We start from the raw sequence: 21,156 nt of genomic DNA on the forward strand, positions 1-21,156 counted from the left end.
TGCCATCGGTCCCCGACGACGTTAATGGTTTAAACAGGACCTGGGGGAGATCAGTTAGCGACAATTTCCGAATCGCTATCGCACTTTTTGACGCAAAAGCATATATATCATACGTAAAAAAGTGCTATAGCGATCCGAAAGTTGTCGCTAACTGGTCCAGAAGTACAAAATATCGAAAAGAAGTACATTTGACTGTACTTCGAAGTACGAAGTACAGGAGCGAAAAAAGAAGTACTGTACTTCCGAAAGAAGTACGGTTGGTCACATTACGTATGGCACTCGGTACGGAAATCATACTAACTACGGGTACATACATATGTATACTTGAAAATAGAAAATTGTGTCTCGGTCAAGCTGTTTATAGAACTTCATGCTAATTCATACCAAAATTCATTTCGCGGAACCCCGGTGAATTTTCTACGGAACCCTTGGGTTCCGCGGAACCCACTTTAAGAAGCTCTGCACTAACATATGTGTAAGCGCCAATCTATTATTATTATTAACCTCCAAAATAACGTAAGCGACATTTTTTTCAAAATTTTCGTTTTGATGGAGACATGCATCTAGATGCTCTAGGAACATTTCTGCATCAAAATGAAAATTTTGAAAAAATTTCGCTTACGTTATTCTCGCGGTTAGGGCTCCATAAATTATTTAAAAAAAATTATGACGTCAGAGAAATGCCCATTTATATGCAGTTAATTATATGTAATATGAGGTAGATTTTTATTAAAAAAAATGTTAATTTTGGATAAACGAAAGCAATATAGGCAAAACACTGGTCGAATTAAGGCGCTCCTTTTATATCTGCCACTAGCATTATAACCTCTTTCAACCAGAAAATAAATTTTTTGCCTTAATTTTTTTTTTGCATCGAGCTTTTTTCGACATATCTTAAATTACTTTATCAGATATGTACACACTAAAGTATTATTAAATTCATATAAATTTAATTACTGTCTCTCGTTTTGTGACTTATGAAATAATTTTCATTTTAAATAAAAAAGTACGTTCCAAACCCATTTACTTATTATTTATTTTATGGTAGGAGAGCTTCTCAAACCATATTGACAATCATAAATTTTAATACAACCTTTAAATATAAAGTGAGCTTTAAAGTTACAGGTTACATGAGAAAATGGCCCTAAATATCTAAATCTCAGGACTGATCCCGGGATCCCGGGATTGAACCAACGACATCCCGAGATCGTAAAAATCGAAAAAATTAACATCCCTAGTAGATATGTTTGTGAGTGAAATCCTATATGGCTGGAGGGATTTTAACAAAGTTTTGTGTGTGTGTTTAAGTGGGTTTCTGGCAAGAATGATAGAATACAAGATTGCGCTGTCCTGGGTGTTGACATTTGTGTACCACAAGTAAACAAAGAATAGAGCGAAAAGAAGAACGAGTTGAAACAGCCAAAGCAGTTCACTTTACTGCGAAAAACGTGTTTTAATTTTGCTAAATGCGAAAATATTGCATTTTTAACCTAATCTATTAGAGAACAGTGAACATTGTAGTGCACTCCATTGCTTTACAATTGAGGCTGCTTCAGCAAAAGTTTTAGTGCACTCCATTGCTTTGCAATTAAGACTGCTGCAGAAAACTGCAGCAGCATCTCTGCGGGACTGATAAGTTAACGTGCTGATGGAGGCTGCGTGGAGCATTCATTGTGAGGAAATGCTGTTAATATAATAATAGAGAAACATTTTGGGAACGGCTTTGCCGTGCCCTATGTACACAAAATGCACTGATTCGTCCCAGCGCTACACTTGCATCTACGCTTCTTGCGTCTTGACGGTTGTCGCAATTTAACACACAGCACTTCATTGTATTAGTTTTTACGCAGTCTTCAACTCAAAAATCACACACAAATTGCAAATTAACACGATTTAAACTGATTTTTCACTTATAATTCAAAATTCTCTTTCGTTGATTTGTAAACAAACGTTTATTTACAAGTTACCACAACTGTCAAAATCGGCAAAACCAAAGTAGCGGTACCACTGACGGCGCCACCTTTGTTCGCTGCACCGTCTCTGGATAGTTTAGTTTCACAACTTAACCCGCCAGTTGGCGCTGGAGTTGAATTATTATTAAAAATCTTTTTTATAATCCGATTTGGTGAATATTCAAAACATGTATTGGAAACGGTAAAGGCAGTCCAATTGCAAAAAAAAACAGTCAGGTGGTGCTGAGGTCGAGTTATTACTAAAAATCGACAAGTGAGAAAAGGTGCCGTGAATGTCAGACTAAATCGACCTACTGCACCATTGAGTATAGAACTCTCGTGTGTTACGACTGACCCAATGGATGTGATTTACCAACATTATTATGCGTCAAAGCTTTATTCGGATACACCAGGGTTGAGTTGTGCAGTAATGCATCTCAAATCACCACCTGTCGAAATACCTTAAAAGCCAGTTTCATGAAAGCATTTTAATGAAAATATATTTTTTTACTTGAATTTAATATGGAACCTGACAGAAAAAAATCATTCTTCACTTAAATTGTTTTCATGAAAAGCACCCATTTTGAAGTAGCCACCAACTATAAGATAAAGTTTGTAGGGCAGATTCACTATAGATCCGGATCTTGTTGCCAGCAAGTAACTTTTTCAGGGACATAACACTTTCGTCAGCTTATTTAAGGCGGCAAAAGACCGCCGATGAATGTGCCGAGGGAAATCATAAGCGTGGACTGTTGGAGAAAGTGTTGGACCAAAATGTTTAAATTAAAAATCTAATTTTGGACATGACAAAGTTCGCCCGGTCTGCTAGTAAATAAATATTTAGCATAAAGGCGATTTATTTGAAGCAAGTTAAAAGAAACAATGGTAGAATGCCTGTTTGAGTTCATTTGTCAGTGCTACCAAACTGTACTGCCAATTGTCAGTGAAACAAAACAAACAGCGGATCATAAATTTACCCAGATCTCTATCAGGATCATATCGTTGTTGTTGTATTTGCGTGCAAAATTTGTATGCGGATCCCGATTATTGCCCAAGAAAACACAGCTAGAGTTGCGACAAAATTGCATTGGCTTCAGTTTATTCATTGAAATTGCTGGAGAAATTTATCAAAAATGTGTAAACGAGTTTCCATACAAACAGTTAATTTGTAAAGTTTACACAATTATAAGTTTATACGGCTTATAATGTATTTATGTTTGATGAATACCCTTAACAAATTGATACACAGAGGCTGACAAAAAATTAATGCGCTTTGAATTAAATTTTTTCTCAAAAATTCACAAAGTCGTATTGGTATCCTTACGGTATACTGATGTAAAAACCTTAAACCCGTAATGAAAAAGGATTCAAAAATACGATTTTTCGCATTTTGGAAAAAAGATCACCGTCAGAAAGAGTCAAAAGTTTTTACTAGTTTTGAGAAAGCCGTTTTATTAATTCACCTGCTTATTGCGCCATGTATCGGCTACAAAATTTTAGGTGCCATTAAATTCTCTAACAATTGCACCACAGCCACCGTTTTCAATACTTTCTCTATATATACTTTTTATTACACATATATTTTTAACCGACTTCACAAAAAGGAGAAGGTTATCAATTCGTCGAAATATATTTTTTTATGTATATTACCGCATAACTTTGGACCATGTTAAACGATTTCTATAATTATTATTTTTTTAAGGAAAGGTGGATCACTGGATCATGAAGAAAATAACGATAATCTTAAATTTTTATATGAGAATTGAAGACGGTTTTGTTTCTTGCTTAAATATTACTTGTTTTTATTGAAAACTTAACTAACTCAGCTATTTAGTACTTAAATTGCGTTGTGCTACAATGTGAATACCCACCGATTAGGGTAAAAAACGAACTAAACATGCCTTTGATTGAATCGCCTTCAGTGCCTCCTACGTTTCTTAAAAATTGTAAATATATAAATTTTTCATTTTTTTATAATTTTTCCTTTTTTTAATTTTTAATGTTGCGCCAAATTGAATACCCTGTCAGCTATCTGTCAACCTTAAGATATATCACTTGTGTTCTTCCACAATGATCTCGTACTCTAAAAGCTAGTCAAAGGGAATGGTGTTACGTACTATCTTTGTCAGAAGCAGTGGCAGATACAGACTGGGGCCAACTTAACTATATACAGAAATAAGTAACATGATTTTTTCAAACAGCGTCATTTTCGGGGTCTTCATATCAGCAACTTTAAAATGTTAAACAGAAAAAGTATTTTATAAAGCATTTTCACATTATCGTAATTTACATCATGCTGAAATCAAGTAATTTTGCCATGTAAAATTTATCAATAAATGTAAAGTTTGCGAAAATTCAACCAATTTCAAAAATTTCCTATCAAAATTTAAAATTTTTTTATCAGCTTTTTTAGAAAAATTTTGGGCATACATTTTTATAGCCAATTTTAGTAAACATAGTAAGGTGCAAGTTCGATGTTTTGCGATTTTCCATATAAAAATACGAGTATTTTAGAGTACATAAGTATTTTGTATGGATCAAAAATCAGCGCCAATTTTGAGGTACTACGTTTGTTCACTTTTTATACTGAAATTGCATGGACTTTAAATAAAACTTCGTACCAAGGCACATTGGACAGGTAATATCAGCAAAGCAGCTGATTTGATTTTGTTCAAATTATTTGGTCTTGAAAGTGTCAAATATTTTTAATTTCTTTTCACAAAAATTCTAAATTATTAAAATCTATTTGCATGTGAATTCTTTTTCCATACAAAACAAGCGGTTGAATAGCAGCTTTTGGAACGCTCGCGCAACTCAGCAGCACAACCGCGGATTACTGGGCCTTGCAATCAGTGTTGCCACTTTGTGAGTAATTCCTCAAAGCGTGAGGAATTTCGGGAGCGCTTGAGAATTTTTTGAGGATTTTTATTTTGAGGAATTTTCTCTCGATATATTTGCAGATAACAAATGCAACCATGTTTTACACAAGAGAGTTGTTAAATCGCTCTGCAAATTTGCGAACAAAAAACTTTCCGAAGTTTTATTAAGAGCGGAATACACCACACAAGCGGCTTTTCAAACATTTTTCAAACCTACTTTTCCCATTTTGCCATACACCATGCAAACATGACTCGTTCAAACAAAGAATTTTAGCTTTCTTCCGGTTCACAATGTAAAAGGGTTTGGTTTTCTTCAATTTTTCTATCTTGCTTCCTCATTCGGTAAAAATTCCTTTGCGAATGAGGCGATTTTATCATACACAACGTAAGCGGTTTGATCAAACCTCAACATAGCGTCCAGAAAATCAACCCCTCAAAAACCCCACACAACATAAATAGCTTAAGCAAAGGGATATTTCGCTTGGTTTGTCAAGCCGCGTGTGTGGTGTTTTTCGCTCTTAAGCACATCTGCATTTGTTGCTCCATATTCAATTTTTTTCATTCCATCGTTATATAATGTAATTAATTTTTATGCTAAGTACCTGTAAGTAGTAAATAAGAAAATTTTGAGTAATTTGTGCGGATTTTGAGGTTTTTCATTTGTTTTTCAGGAATTTGGTAATTTTTTTGTGACAACACTGTTTGCAAGGGATGGATGAATGCTTCGAGAAGCAAGCAAATTAACTAAGGACGTTGCAAAAATTTTCATTTTTCCAATTCAAATTTTTTATTCTTTGGTATTTCACATTTGGAATTGCGTGCATTTCGTTACTTTTCAAATGCATTTATTACATATGATTTACATATAAATTTCATATGACTGGCGACAATTTTGTCAACGACAATTTTAAACCCCGACAATGACAATTTGTCACTTTTTCAATGGAATTTCTCATGGAATTTAAGAGGTGGAGAATTGGTTTTATGAAACAAAACACCCACCAAACTGTCGAATTGTCACTGACAACATGGAAATGCCTGTCGTTACAAAATTATCACTGTTGCTTTATGAAATAGGTCCCAGAAGCCACAACAAAATATACGCAAATGTTGTTTTATCTCAAATCCTACTGCCTGTTTGGTATGCCTTGCTTCGTACCCAAAAATTTTCTGTCAGCCTGGCAGTGTTGAAAGGGTTGAAAAACTTATTTCTGAAGTAGCGTTACTAGCTTAAAGTATGGCCAGAATGCAGAAAAGTTTGTAAATCAATGGAAAAGAATATTCGTCGGAATTACCAAGAACTTCACGTTGCACACAGGAGTATTTGTATAGTAAAACCTGCAATATTCAGATTTATCAACTTTGATAAAATTCTCTTTAAACATATTTAAACAAGCTATATAACCGATCTATCTGCTGGAAAGATTTTTGACGCTTCCAATAGCTGCATTAGGAGAAATTATGGGATCACAACGGGCCCACAACCAATGGCCTATGTGTGCTATTGGGGTCACAGGAACCTATCAACCTAACCTAATAGCTGCATTTGTTTCTTCCGTTATTATGTTTTTATGGACCAATCTTAAAATAAAACTAGTAGACATACAAATAGGGGATCCCATATATAGTTTAAAGAAAAATTGTAAATAAATAACTGTAATTTTGTCTGCTTGTCGGGTCTCGTCAGGCAATATAGGGATATACATAGGTACGTATTTTGGATCCTCGGCTATAAACTTCTGTTATAAAACTGTTCGCCTACGTCTGCTTTCCCCGCTATTTAAAGTCGAAGTTTAAGATCCTTCAAAAGGAATTCCAAGCGGAAATGTTCAACGGCTAGTTATAGCGAGAGTCGATGCTGGCATAATTAAAAATCAATTAGGTTGATCGAATATTATTTGACAAAGATCTGATGAAAAACTCGATGCACTGCTAGTTTCTTCCTACTGTTTTCTTCATCAGTAAAAATAACTTAAAAATATAATGCGGAATGCGGAGAAGTGCGCTCGATACTTAAATGCTGTCGTCGGAGCTGAGTACCGAGATTTACTGAATTATTTGTCCTCAAATTTCAGTACCCTCGGAAGATGTTTAGATGGACTATGAATCTGGATAATAACACTCTCTACTCAGCTTCGACGAGAACGTATGGGTATTTAGCACAATTTACCGCATTCTTTTTTTATATTTTTAAGTTATTTATATGTATAATTTTAATTGACAAAGCATAATTAGCCTTTTTTCCCATACACATAAATGCCTAATTATGACTAAATAAGTTCCGTGTTTTCTTTCATGAATAATAATAATAATAATAATAATAGGTTGGCGCTTACACATATGTTAGTGTTTGATGTTGTCACATAAAGGGGAGAGACCTACAGTTTTACGCCGACTCCGAACGGCGATTGTATTTTTATGAGTTGTTTTTCATGGCAGAAATATACTCGGAGGTTTGCCATTGCCTGCCGAGGGACGACCGCTGTTAGGAAAAAACCTTTTTTCAATTTTTTTTTGCGATATTGCTTTTGACCAGGGCTTGAACCCAAGCTCTGCTGAGTGGAAACACGCACTGCTTACCACTACACCACAGCGGCCGCCTACTTAATTATTCCTTATCAGAAAAACATACCAAATAATTTTGACTGGTTTTACTATGCAAATACTCCTCTGTTCGTTGGGGAAAAGATTTACATAATTTATTGAGCAGGGATCACACGATTTGTACATTTGCACATTCGGCAGTCACAGAGTGGTGTTGTCAAGAAATTTGTATCGATAATGACCCTGCAGGAATTCAGACTCACCCTAGCTTAGCCCTCAGATAGTGCCTATTGTTACCAGCACTAGTCCCTCATGGTTTCAACTGCCATTTTTAGCATTGGCGTGTCATTGGAAAAGGACCGGTCCACTCAACACTGACCGTAAGTTTGTCCTAGACTAGTCCAGTGTTGAAGATTTTTTTTATTGGAGCACGACTGCGTTCTGCACTTAACAGACAGATGCTTTTTCATATTTCGGAAACACAAAAAAAAATTATTCTATCATTTTATAACCATGTTGCCTCGGAGGGTATTTGAACCCGGACCCTCCTGAAAGCTAACGAATAGCGCCAAGCATCTTTGCGCACTGAGCTACAGCCACGCATGTAAATTTGTGTTCAAATGTTCACTTTGAATCAAGGCCAGACCAAGCGATTGGGACATTTACAGAGTGGTGTTCTTTACATTTTTTTTGTTTGAATTTATTTATTTTATTTATTTATTTATTTAATTAGTCAAAAAACACAATGGTTCTTACTGTATTAGTATTTGAAAAATCAAACGAAATGGGATTCGAGACCTCATTAAATTATCGAAGCGCCCGTGCAGTTGGTGCATTGGATTCATAATTGGTTTTAAAAAACTTAAGGTAAAAAGGGTAAGAGCTTCGCAAAGTTCTTGCCGGAATAAGAAAGTTTACGCGTTGCAACAGAAACTCACAATCAATGTTCCCTTGAATTAAATTAAAAACGAAAGACAGCGATAGTATCGACCTTCTGCGTTCAAGCGACTTTAAGTTTATTAAAAGCAGGCGGGAGTTATATGATGGAATAGGGTCCAAGAAATTTAAACATCTTAGAGCGAATTTCAGAAACACCTTTTGCACCCGTTCAATTCTTGCTATAGCAAATTGGTGATAAGGTCTCCAAATGAATGAAGCATATTCCAGCCTGGACCGAACAAACGCAGTAAACAATAATTTAATTGTGTAAGGATCTGAAAAGTTAGCACTATTTCTTCTCACATAACCTAGAATCGAGTAGGACTTCGAGATAATAAAATTGATGTGACTTGAGAAAGAGCACATTTCTCTCCCAGGTCTTTGACCTCATCCAGAGATTGAAGGACATTATTAGAGATATTGTATGACGATTGCAGAGGATCACGAGATTTGGAGTACGTGACTTGACAAAATTTTTTAATATTTAAAGATATAAAGGAATTAGTACACCAACAGGCAAGTTCATTAAGATCGGCCTGAAGCCCAGCTACATCGTTTAAATTTCTTATTGCGGCAAAAATTTTCAAGTCATCTGTGTATAATAAGTGATTAGCAAATGAAAAGCAACTGCTTATATCATTTATAAATAGGACGAAAAGTAGAGGATCTAGAACACTTCCTTGAGGTACCCCTGAAGTGGCAATGAAAGGAGCAGAGGATTCGCTCGCAATTGTAACCAGACAACGCCTTTCACTTAGATATGATTCCAACCATTGAAGGAAAATCGAGTGAAAACCAAAAGATCCCAATTTACGTAAGATAATTCTATGTGACACCGTGTCAAAAGCTTTGGAGAAATCTGTGTAGATGCAATCTACTTGAAGTCCGGACGAAAATGATTCAATGCAATATTCGCTGAAAACGGCCAGGTAGGAGACCGTGGACCTGCCTGATACAAAACCATGTTGGTTGGAAGAAATTAAACTTTTCGTAGCAAAGTATACTTTCTCTTTAATGATAGCTTCGAATAATTTGGAAGTAGTCGACAGCTTGGAAATTGGTCTATAGTTTCGTACATCATTCTTTTTGCCACTTTTAAAGATTGGTGTTACTGTGGTCAATTTTCAATCATCAACGAAGACAACGGCTGCTAGAGATTTATTAAAAATTATGTTTAGTAAAGCGACTATAGCGGGACATTTTTTGAATAAAATTACAGTCCACGTCTGTCTGAGAAGAGGGCTTCAAAGCTAAAATTCCTTCTGATAGGTCCTCAGAGGATAGATTCAAATTACCAAAATTTAGAGAAAAAAACTGATTACATTCGGGAAGATTATAGGAGTCTATATTGTCTCGAAAAAAGTTAGATTGGAAAAACTCGGCAAATAAATAGGCAACCTCACACGGAGAGCTCGCCACTTTATCATCAAAACTCACGGCAGCTGGTACATTCGCACATGACTTGTTGGATTTAATGAATTGCCAAAAAGCCTTCGGACTCGATTTATTATTATTCTCAACATTAAGTATGTAATTACTTTTTTATTTGCGGAATATTAGAGAAACATATATCCAACAGTGTCCATTTAAATGCATTAAAGCAGTCAGTGACATTAAGCCCGAAAGCATGTCATGCCAATTAGTAGCAAATAACAGATCATTAAGCCTAGAAAAGTCACAGGAAGAGTAATTAAAGGCAATTCTGTTGGCCGGTTTGTTGACGGAAAATGCATAAAATTCGACTCTAAGCAACATTGAAACATGATTTTTGTCAGCAGGAGAGAATTGAAAAAGACATTGAGAGATAGTAGAATCAAAGTTGCCAGAAACGAAAATGAGATCAAGAATTCTATTAAGTTTGTTTTCAAAATAATTAATTTGAACTAAATCTAAACTTAAGAGATTATCAATGAAATATGATTCAAAGGAAGTTGTAATATTAGTTGGTATTAGCCCAAAGTTGGAAAAATGTTTTGACCATATAATGTTCGGAAGATTAATATCGCCAAACACGCAGAGATGATTATCATTAACTTTATTTTTAGCAAGGGAGACAATATTGTCCGTGTGAGCTTTATAGATTTCAAAACTACTACTTGGCGGAACGTCAGAGGCTACTAGATAAAAATCGCCAACACCAGAAGAACTTTTGACGCAAACACACAGTTGCTCGAAAATAGGGTCCTCATTAGAGAGTTCTATTTGAAATGCGTATAACGAACGCTGGACGGCAATAAGAACACCTCCACCCAATGAACACCCCGTTCTACTAGCATCGCGATCTTTACGAAAGACGAAGATTTGAATCGAAAAATTCTTCATCCTAAAAATTAGAGTTTAACCATGTCTCAACAAAAACTATGATGTCAAAGTCCAAATGGGCACTCTGAGTACGTATGCTTTCAGACTTAGTGCGAATGCCACCCATGTTCTGAAAGTGAATTTTTAAATCATTGAATAAAGTAAATTTTTTGGATAACGCTACATTTTGTTTTTGAGAGGATCGCCCTTTTGTAAATTTTGAAGCGGTCGAACCTTCACATTCACAGGCCACAGCGCAGGATTCAAGACCTGGTCAATAAGAGATGGCGCAACCCCAAGCTTGAAACTAATTCTCTTAGGGCCGTTTGCACCATGTCTAGTTAACGCTAACTGGAGGTACATCCTTCAGTTAAGCACGTTAACTGCTTTATCGATCACATGTTATATGATGGGTGTCGATAACGTCGATAAAGATGTTTAACTGGGAGTTAGAATTAACTAGACATGGTGCAAACGGCCTTAAAAGGGTTAATATCTGCATTTTTCTTAATAAGTTTAAAGCAAGAAATAAGAGATTTGTCGATAGTAGAGTTTTTAGTAACATATGAAATTATATCATCCTCGGAAACCGTTGGTTTAAAAGAGGAAAGGTGAATCCATTGGTTCATAGTCACTACATCCAGTTCCGTGCTACTGTTAACACCTAAAACCACATCCGATGCCTTATTATGTTTTTTTTTTTACTTTTTATTTTTAAAAATAGACCACTGTGAAGGAGGCTGAGAATCAGTTGACGCTGACTCCCACAGCGGAAGGCGAAGCAGCATTAATGGCAGAATTAGCGATAACCGAAGACTTAGGTTTGCTACCTGCCTTTTAGTTATGCACACAGTTACAAACATTTTCACGCATGTAATTTTCATGGAATCAGTAACGTCGGCAACGATGTTTAACTGACGATTAGCGTTAACCAGAGTTGGTGAAAACGACCCTTAATGTCTGGTTAATACAAATCGGAGGTAGACGCTACGGTTAAATACTGCAACAGCCATGTTTAACCTGCAGTTAGTGTTAATGAGCCATTAAGTAACCAGTTAACATAAGGGCCGGTTGTTCAATGTCTAATTAACACAAATCGGAGGTAGAAATGCAAAAACTGCTTTATCGATCTGATGTTATATGCATGACGTCGAAATCGTCGGTAATGATGTAGTGGTGATAACCAGACATTGAACAACCGGCCCTTAATCTCCGGATAAACATCGTTATCGACGACTTCGATAACCAGATATTGAACAATCGGCCGTTTTCACCAACTCTGGTTTACATTAATCGCCAGTCAAACATCGTTACCGCTGTTCATTCATGTAATTAGCTGATTTTCATACTAGTAAATTATTTCAAGGAAAAATATATCCAGTAAGAGCCGGTTATTCAATGTCTGGTTATCACTACCTCCTAGTTAAAAATCATTATCGACGTTTTCGACATCATGCATATGACATGTGATCGATAAATAGACCAGTTATGCATACTTGCACTGCTATACCATTTTTACGTAAAAATAAAAACCCAACAGAATTCAACATGTTAAGTGCTATGCGTTGGATAACCGCTTACACGCAAAGCCCGTTTAACAGATTCTTATGTGACAACTCTCATGCAAAGCTAAGTATGCATAATTGGCCCAAAAGAGTCGTATTTAACCCGAGATTTGTGTTATCCGACATTGAAACACCGGCCCTAGAAGCTACTTCTCATACCGCTTTTGACTCAAAATTTCTTCTTTGCTTCAAGATTTGCATACGATTGTACCAATTATTACAAACCATTGCATATCACGGTGCCCTGGAAACAATTTCAACCCTTAAGTTAGCTAAAACTGATTTTGGCGAAGTCTATTGTTCAATAAATGACTATGAGTGGCCATCAAGTCAAGGTCCACAGATTATATTTTTAAAGATAGTAGCCGAGAGTTCTAGGTTTAATTTAAGCCCAAGTGGAAGGTTATATCCCCTTTTGTTTTTTCGCTAGGGCTTCTCAAAATCTAAAGCTGTTGGAAAATTTGTACTTATAGATTCGTAATCAGCACAAAAAAGTCTATCAAAAACAGCTTTAACATTTTGGACAACCAATTTTTTTCCAATTTTTGTTGGCCTATGTAATAATTGAATTAGTAAAAGTTACTATAGAAAAAGGCGCCCGACGGATTTTGCCCTTTTTTTTGGAAAATGTTAGTAGCAACAGGAATAGGCGAAGGGAGGCAACTTGAGGGTTGAAATTATTTCCAGGGTACCGTGATATTAGACACAACTATAATGGTCGAAATCTTTGAAACCGTAATGAAAACAGATGTGGTCTATTAGTTAATGTAATATTTACCTCATCCATTGCCGATGCACTGAAATCTATTCCAATTTCCTTTGCATGGTTTTGCAAATCTTTGTACTGATCCACGCCAAATTCTAGATGCTTCTTATGTTCACCATAAGTTGAACCCCAAGAATTCTCTGATCCGTATGGACGCTTTAATGCAAATTTTGAAAATTTCGAGGATAGGCAAGATTTTTGGAATTTTACACAGTCACACCCAATTCTCTAAAACATTAAAATATGTGTATGTGTATATTTATGGATGTACATATGTGCCTGTGAAAGTATGTACATATGTGCACGTATTAGTTATAGGGTATACGAGAATCTTACATACTTTTGCTTCCGTGATCATTGCCTTTGCTATACTAAGCTTTCCTTGATGATTTTGTCCGATTTCTGCGATTATATAAACTGTATCTCCTTTAGGGAAAACATTTTTACTTCCCAATTTTAAAGCCGCCATTATAAAAGAAAATTCTCATATGCTACATCCACTACGTGAGTAAGTTAATTAAACTAAATTACAACAACGCTCAGCGTTGCCGTTTGCTTAAAATTTAAGATTTTTTTCTGGTTGCCAGAGCCGGACTTAAGGCCGGTTGTTCAATGTCTGATTAGCACAAATCGGAGATAGAAGCTCCGGTTAAATACAACGACTGCTTTATCGATAGCATGTTTTTTGCATGATGTCGAAAACGTCGATAACGATGTTTAACCGGGAAGTAGTGATAACCGGACTTTGAACAACCGGCCCTTAACGAATTAGGCGAATGTGAGAGTAGTTCTATTTAATTATTCTGAGCTACACCACAGAATAAACAGTATAGACTTAGGTCTCTTTTTGTGCGGATTTGAATTTATGCGGGTTTTCAAATAAATTTTTCGCTGTACCGATTTTGCTTTTTTGAGAGTTATTATTACTTTTTTCAGTTTGTAAGAGACAATGCTTCTGAAAAATAATTTGTATTTTTATTTTTACATTATTCATGCATTTATTGTAGTATTTTTGTTTTGCCTTTGGTTAAAATACAAGTAAGATTTTATTTATTTGATTAATGCTCAGTTTTACATGGAATAATAAGTGTTGAAGTGAAGAAATAGATTGTTTTTTTTTGCTTAATATTGCCTCACTGGTTTTTTGTATGCGGTTTTTCAGAATTTTTTACATAAACTATCTGAATTTATGCGGTTTTTGAAAATGTTGGAATGCATCCCCTGTTTTTGTATGAATGTTAAGAACTTTTTGTATGGATTTTTTTACGCGGCTTTCTGAGGAACGCATGTACCGCATCAAAAAAGCCTAAAGGTCTGATTATGCATACTTCGCATAACTTCGCACAACCATTTGTACCAGTGCAATAAAAATGTAACTTATGAAGATGTGAAGCAAAATCTAAACTCAACAGATCGTTAAGTTTTTAAAAGATCTGCTAAATTATGGGTAACGGAATACATACAAAATACATACAAAGTACATACGAAATTACAGTTTGAAGTTTATGCAAAGTTATGCGAAGTATGCATAATCAGACCATAAGTGTACAGAAGACGCACCACGTACATATTTATTTATCTTCGGCGGACGTAATATTACAACCCGGACCGGAGCAGAGAATTTAACATCACGCCCACTATGAATAACATGGCGACCCGGAACAGAGCAGCGGAGTTAACATCACGTCCACTATGAATAACATGAAGTTAACATCTCGCCATAATCACACATCGTGATCAGCGTTGTATAAAAAGCAAACAAAACTGTTATTTGTTAAACTTTTATTTAAATGAAACATAATAAAAAAAAAATTATAATTAAATCCATAGTTATAAAAAAATGTATATATCTTTCTTAAAAAAAAAGAATCTGTATGCTTATTTGCATAACGAAAAACAAACTTATAGGGCCCCTAAACCACACAAGAGCATTTTGCAACCCGAGACTTGTACAATTCAATATTGTGGAAATTAATACAGAATAAAATTACGCAAACCTTATTTTGGAGAATCGGTGCTCAAGTAAACATGTTCACGAAATATATGTATATGCGCGTTGTATATTTTGATAGCTTCAGCTTTAAAACGCAAAAAAAAAAATATTTAAAAAAAATTTAATTTTTTATACGCTCTTATCCATATTTTACAGCACGATCTGGAGGCTAATTCTGGTTCTATGAAACTGTGAAGTGAAAATGAAAAACTCAGTGTTAGTAAAAATATAATTTTTTTCATTTCATCGTATGTATATATTATTCTAAGCGATTCTCGATTATTAACATTATTCATACATATTCCATTAACATCTAGCAAGTAATTATTTGGTAAGTTATTGTTAGTTTAAGACAATGATATTCTTTATCACAAGAAGATGGTTTTAAGAAAAACGCCCAACTCTTCTTTTTCACAGCCACAAAACTTCGTGTAAAAAGTTTTCGCAGTGAAAATTTTTTGACAAGTTAATTTATTTTCAACAATTTTTATCGGACTTGAGGCCCTTTTTAATGAAAAACTGATGAGGAAATGTGGTGATTTCCGAAATAGCTATCACTTCTACCATTTTTTCAAATTGTTGTTGCTTTTCGACAATAGTTTTTCATTAAAAACGGCCTCAGGCTCAATAAAAAATATTGAATATAATTGTTATAAGGCCATAAATAACAAAAACAAATAAAATTAATTTATTTAGATTTGAAAACAGAATCGTAATTTTATGTGAAGTGATTAAAAATGTTTTCACTTCACGTTTTCACAGAACAGAATTTGGCCCCCTGAACACCAAAATCAAAACTAGAATAAAATTCGCAGTTGTCGCTAGTGCTGGGAAATGAAATTGTTCCTACTGAAAAGTATCTATTTTCCAACAAGAATCTGTATAAATATACATACGTATAAGATGTTCAGGATTTGATTTTGAACTTGAGATCTTTAAAATATACACATGAAATGTTTAAAGTTGCAAAACCTTTTAAACTAAAAATACATTTTCTATAAATAATAAACATTAGAGGCTTACATTTACTCTATTTTAAACATTGTATGTGTTATTTTGCTCTCTGCGACAAATTTGGTGTGTTAAAGTAAACAGGCAGTGTTTAATTTTATTACGCGGTGTGCCAATTTGCACACATTAAAAGAGGAAAATAGTTACCTCTCTTAGGTCCGGTTTTTCAGTGCCAGTTTAAACTCAGATTAAGTAAACTGAGTTTAAATTGAACAGCTGGCTGGTATTTGATTGGCTAATCTTAGTTTAAACCAGCCAGATCGGGCGTTTAAACTTAGTGTAAACCACGGCCGTGCACTGAAAAACAGGCCCTTAATACGCGCAAATAATCAAAAAAAAAAAATTAGAGTGTATTTAAAGTATTTTCAGTAAAATTCATAAAAATTTCCTTAAATAAATCAAATTTTGTTTTTTAAACAGTGTATTTAAAATAGACTGAGATCTTCTTTCTTTTTAAATTAACAAATGAAAATATGTGATATGAAAGAGATATATTTACTTTATATATGTATATATTAAGATCTTGCTTAAAGCATCTTTTTTAGCTAACTAATAAAAAATAAGTATCACGCACCAATTCGTCTAAAAATGTATCCAATTGGATTTATTTAGATCCAAAAGGCATCCCTGGTAATATCGTGTTCCGAACACAACTTTGAGTGAATAATGGTGGGCTGATTTTAGAACATGGTCCCATAAATTAGCGGTTAAAGCAAGTATGACTGACTTCCAAAACGTACCAATACAATGTTTGGATACTGTTCTACTGCGGTATTTAAACTGCTTGTATATGCAAAGTTGCGAAACATCGCAACCACTTACATTGCATATTTTGAATATTCAATATACATTTCGTAATTTTCCATTTTAACAACGCCAATCGCAACCAAAAACAAACGAAGCATCAACATTGTTTCTGATGCGCTGATTACTCTAACAATGTGTTTCGATAACTTTTCCGATGCGTTTTGGAAAAGTATACATTGTCAACCATTTGTAGTTCGGCGTTATCGAACATTATAATTTGTACGTGTGCAATGCAATTGACGTTTTGGAAGTCAGCCTATTACTTAGCTTAAAGGTAGAACTCTCTAATTTTCAAATATACCACTCTTATATTGGAGACCTCCAAAGTTTATATAAAATATGTACACACATTTATATATCGACGTTCGAACAAATGCACAAAATTTGTATGCGTTTGTTCAGACGCTTATTCTCATTTGAAAAGGATAATGCATGAGTTAATGCAAACATATTCTTACATACATATTTATCAAAATATTCAGAATGACGACATGAATTGGTTCAGTCGCGTCTGTTTGTAAACACGCTAACTCGAAACAAATTTTGATATTTAAACGAAAGTCGGTGCCGAAGTTGCCTTTGGTATAATTTACGTTAGTATTAAATTTTGGCAAAATCTGTCAATAACCACGACCACCTCCCATGTAGTAATCAACAATATTTTTGTTTTATTATTTTTTTCACGAATTTCGCTGTTAAAATTTACATTTCAAATATATCAACAAACATGTGTGGGTACTTTTATACCAGTCATTGCCTATCTGTTAATGACAAAAGAATCCTATACATGCACAATATTTCATGTATTAATTTTCAAATAAGCATATTGTCAATGGCTGGTTTACTGTATACTGTGGTCAATATGTGAGCGTCGTAAAGTTATGATATTTAAGAAGAACTCTTTCTTAATTAACGATGACACTGTTTCGATATGAAGCTGACATTTAGTTTTAATAAGGTTTAGAGCCTTATTCTGTATCACGAACGATAGGCAAAACGAACGGTTCGTCGGCAGACGACAACCTCTCAGATTGCGATTTTAAACTCTATCGGTCGTCTTCGTCTTGCTTTTCATACATTACGTTGCAATGGTCTCGGTTGCGTTTAAACCGGCTAAAATGATGCCACCGGACTAATTTTTGAAGCATTCCTCTGCAGACGAATCGCTCGTGTTGCCTATCGTTCGTGATACAAATAAGGCTGTTAGTATCGAAAATATTATTTCAAAACTTGCGTAGGAATGTGAGGTTGATAGCACACCTTGTGCTATGATGTAATGGTTCGTTCAAAACCTTTTTTCAAAACTTACAAAAGGAAAACGTGAAGGCGAAGACACAAAGAGAATAAAAAGAATTGCCGCAGTGAATTTTCAGAGCTATATATTTATAGTATTCATCACAAAAAGTACTTCGTAGTAGGAAAGTATATTGTAAACGAAATTGTATCAAATAAGTACAATTGTGCCAAAAAGTCAACACTGGTTGTCGCCAGACTCAACACATATTATCGTACAACAACACAAGCATGAGCAAAATATCAAAATAATTTTGATTTTACCGCAATAACAGTACAATTTAGTACAAGCAACCCCACGCAAGCCCGATTATGCGTAATGTTTTTGTGTGGTTTAGGGGCCCTAAAACAGCGACGTGTCCAAAGAAATTCCGGGTTGTTTTGCCCTTATAAGAGTTGCCAAATCAAACTTATTATCTATATATAAATTTTGAGAATATATTTGCCTTTAAACTAGTAATATTATTCATAGTTTTCAAAAACTCATTTCTGCCAGCCGAAAGTTTCAAAATAGGGCATTTGTGAACAAAAAAGTATCAAATAATACAATTTAGAAAAAAATTTATCGAAAATGGTACAATTGTATCAAAACGGCAACTTTAATCGTGATGGAAAACGAAGTTAGTGAACATCTTGTCATCACAGCGACGATGGAATTAACAGCGTCAGCCGAGGCAGCACCATTGGTGATACCCTTGCTCAGAGTGTCAAGATTTGGCGATTTCGCGCCAATTTGGCGTTTTTTTTATATTTGCGCGTTAAAATATAGGAAATCGCCACTGGCGATTTTTGACGATTTTTCCCTTCAAATAAATTTTTCCCAATTATAAAAATATCCCTTCTTCTTCTCTCTTATTTCGCGCTGTAACCACTCGTCTTTCTCCACCTGATCTTTCCATCGCAGTGCGGGCCTCCCTCTTCCTCTGCTATCACCAAAGGGTTCCGAGTTGAATACTTTCAGAGCTGGAGCGTCGGTGTCCATTCGAACGACATGGCCAAGCCAAAGGAGCCGCTGTATTTTAATTCGCTGCATTATATCCATGTCGTTGTAAAGCTCATACAGCTCATCGTTCCATCGTCTGCGGTACTTGCCGTCGCCAACGCGTAAAGGCCCGTAAATCTTCCGCAAAATCCTTCTCCCGAACACCCCAAGAGCCGCCTCATCGGTTGTTGTAATTGTCCATGCTTCTGCGCCATATACCAGCACGGGCATGGTCAGTGACTTATAGAGCGTGGTTTTCGTACGTCGAGAGAGGACTTTACTCCTGAATTGCCTACTCAGTCCAAAGTAGCACTTATTGACAAGAGTGATTCTGCGTTGGATTTCCATGCTGACATTATTATCGGTGTTAAATCTGGTTCCCAAGTAAACGAAATTCTCTACTTTCTCGAAACTGTATCGATCAACAGTGACGTGGGCGCCAAGGCGCGAATGTGCTGACTGTTTGTTTGATGACAGGAGATACTTCGTCTTGTCCTCGTTTACCACCAGACCCATTCTCTTTGCTTCCTTATCCAACTTGGACAAGGCAGAATAGACTTCGCGGTTTTTGATACCGATGATATCGAAGTCATCGGCATAAGCCAGCAATTGCACGTGCTTGTAGTAAATTGTTCCTGAGCGGTTCAGTTCTGCAGCTCTTATTATCTTCTCCAACATCACATAAATTAAATAAGGCACATGAAAGGAAGTCGCCCTGTCTGCCACCCAGTTGGTGGCGAACGGCTCGGAGAGGTCTTTCCCAATTCTGACGGAGCTGGTGGTATTGCTCAACGTCATTTTACATAGCCATATGAGTTTTGAAGGGTTGCCAAATTCAGACATAGCGGCGTATAGGCAACTCCTTTTAGTGCTGCCAAAAGCGGCTTTAAAGTCGACAAATAGGTGGTGAGTGTCGATCCTTTTCTCGCGGGTCTTTTCCAAGATTTGGCGTATTGTGAATACCTGGTCTATGGTGGATTTGCCAGGTCTAAAGCCACACTGATAAGGTCCAATCAGTTCATTGACGGTGGGCTGCAGTCTTTCACACAATACGCTAGATAAGACCCTGTAACATATGCTTGGAAGGCTGACCCCGCGGTAGTTGGCGTGAATGGCGGGGTTATGCGTTCATCTGACCATATTCTGACCAAGAGTTGATGCATGCACCTTATCAACTCCTCGCTTCCGTTCTTGAATAGATCAGCTGGCAGGCTGTCAGCGCCGCTTTATTCCTATTCGTACCTCGTCATAGTCAGGCGGTGGAACGTCGACTCCATCGTTATCGACTGCGGGCTCAGGTTCTTCTTCTCCACAACTTTCCGTGCTGCTACCATTCAGTAAGGCGGAGAAGTGTTCCCTCCATAATTTAAGTGCGCTCTGAACATCGGTTACTAGATCGACATGGTTGTTCTTACAGGAGTACGCCCTGGTCTTGAAACCTTCCGTAAGTCGCCTAACTCCTTGGTAAAATTTTCGGGCATTCTTCCTGTCGGTCAGCATTTCAAGCCCTTCGCACTCTCTTCTTATTGCGGCTAATACGTCTCGCTTCTCTCTTCAGATCGCTATAGCAGTCCCACATAGTGCGCGTTGCGCCCGATCGCAGCGTGGCTCTGTAGGCGGCATCTTTTTCTCTGCAGCTTCCTGACACTCCTCATCGTACCAGTTGTTCTTTCGGGCTCGCTAAAATCCGACTACTTCTTCGGCGACGGTACTTAAAGAGCGATAAATGTGGTTCCACTACTCGCATATGTCGGTTTGTTGAAGAGTACTCTCTGAGAGCAGGTGTGAGAGTCGAGTAGCGAAAGCACTGGCTGTCTGTTGTGATTGCAGCTTTTCGACGTTAAGCCTTCTTCGCAAATTTGGGCACACATTTTTCCCGCACAGTGGCGGGTGCGTGTCTTGGTTGCAAAAAAAATTGTGGTCCGAGTCCATGTTTGGGCCTCGGAGTGTGTGTACGTCTAAAACACTGGAAGCGTGCCTTCCGTCTATCACAACATGATCGATTTAGTTTCTCGTTTTTCCATCCGGAGACAGCCACGTAGCTTGATGGATATTTTTATGATTGAACCTAGTACTGCATACTACCATGTTTCATTGGCATTGAAGTCGCCAAGCACGATTTTG

The 21,156-nt window shown here is 36.2% G+C and overlaps 1 protein-coding gene across 7 annotated transcripts in view; it reads right to left on the bottom strand.

Moving 5' to 3' along the window:
- The window catches only part of LOC118746424 (sialic acid synthase), a 50,018-nt gene extending 36,513 nt beyond the window's left edge, over positions 1–13,505 (bottom strand). For 5 of the 7 annotated variants that reach the window (XR_004993843.1, XR_004993835.1, XR_004993841.1 and 2 more), the window contains exon 1: positions 12,959–13,030. Coding sequence is in view for 1 of the 7 variants with exons in the window: in XM_036480278.1 (XP_036336171.1) it covers positions 12,959–13,174; positions 13,287–13,415 (345 nt within the window). In the remaining 6 variants the exon portion in view is untranslated. Of the gene's footprint in view, positions 1–12,958; positions 13,175–13,286 lie in introns of those variants that run through there. The other 2 variants (XM_036480278.1, XR_004993840.1) reach the window with 2 other exon arrangements.
- Positions 13,506–21,156: the final 7,651 nt, after the last annotated feature.

Source organism: Rhagoletis pomonella, unplaced genomic scaffold (assembly GCF_013731165.1).
Source record: "Rhagoletis pomonella isolate Grant_MI unplaced genomic scaffold, Rhpom_1.0 Rhpom_scaffold_00001, whole genome shotgun sequence".
Classification (NCBI taxonomy): Eukaryota; Metazoa; Arthropoda; class Insecta; order Diptera; family Tephritidae; genus Rhagoletis; species Rhagoletis pomonella.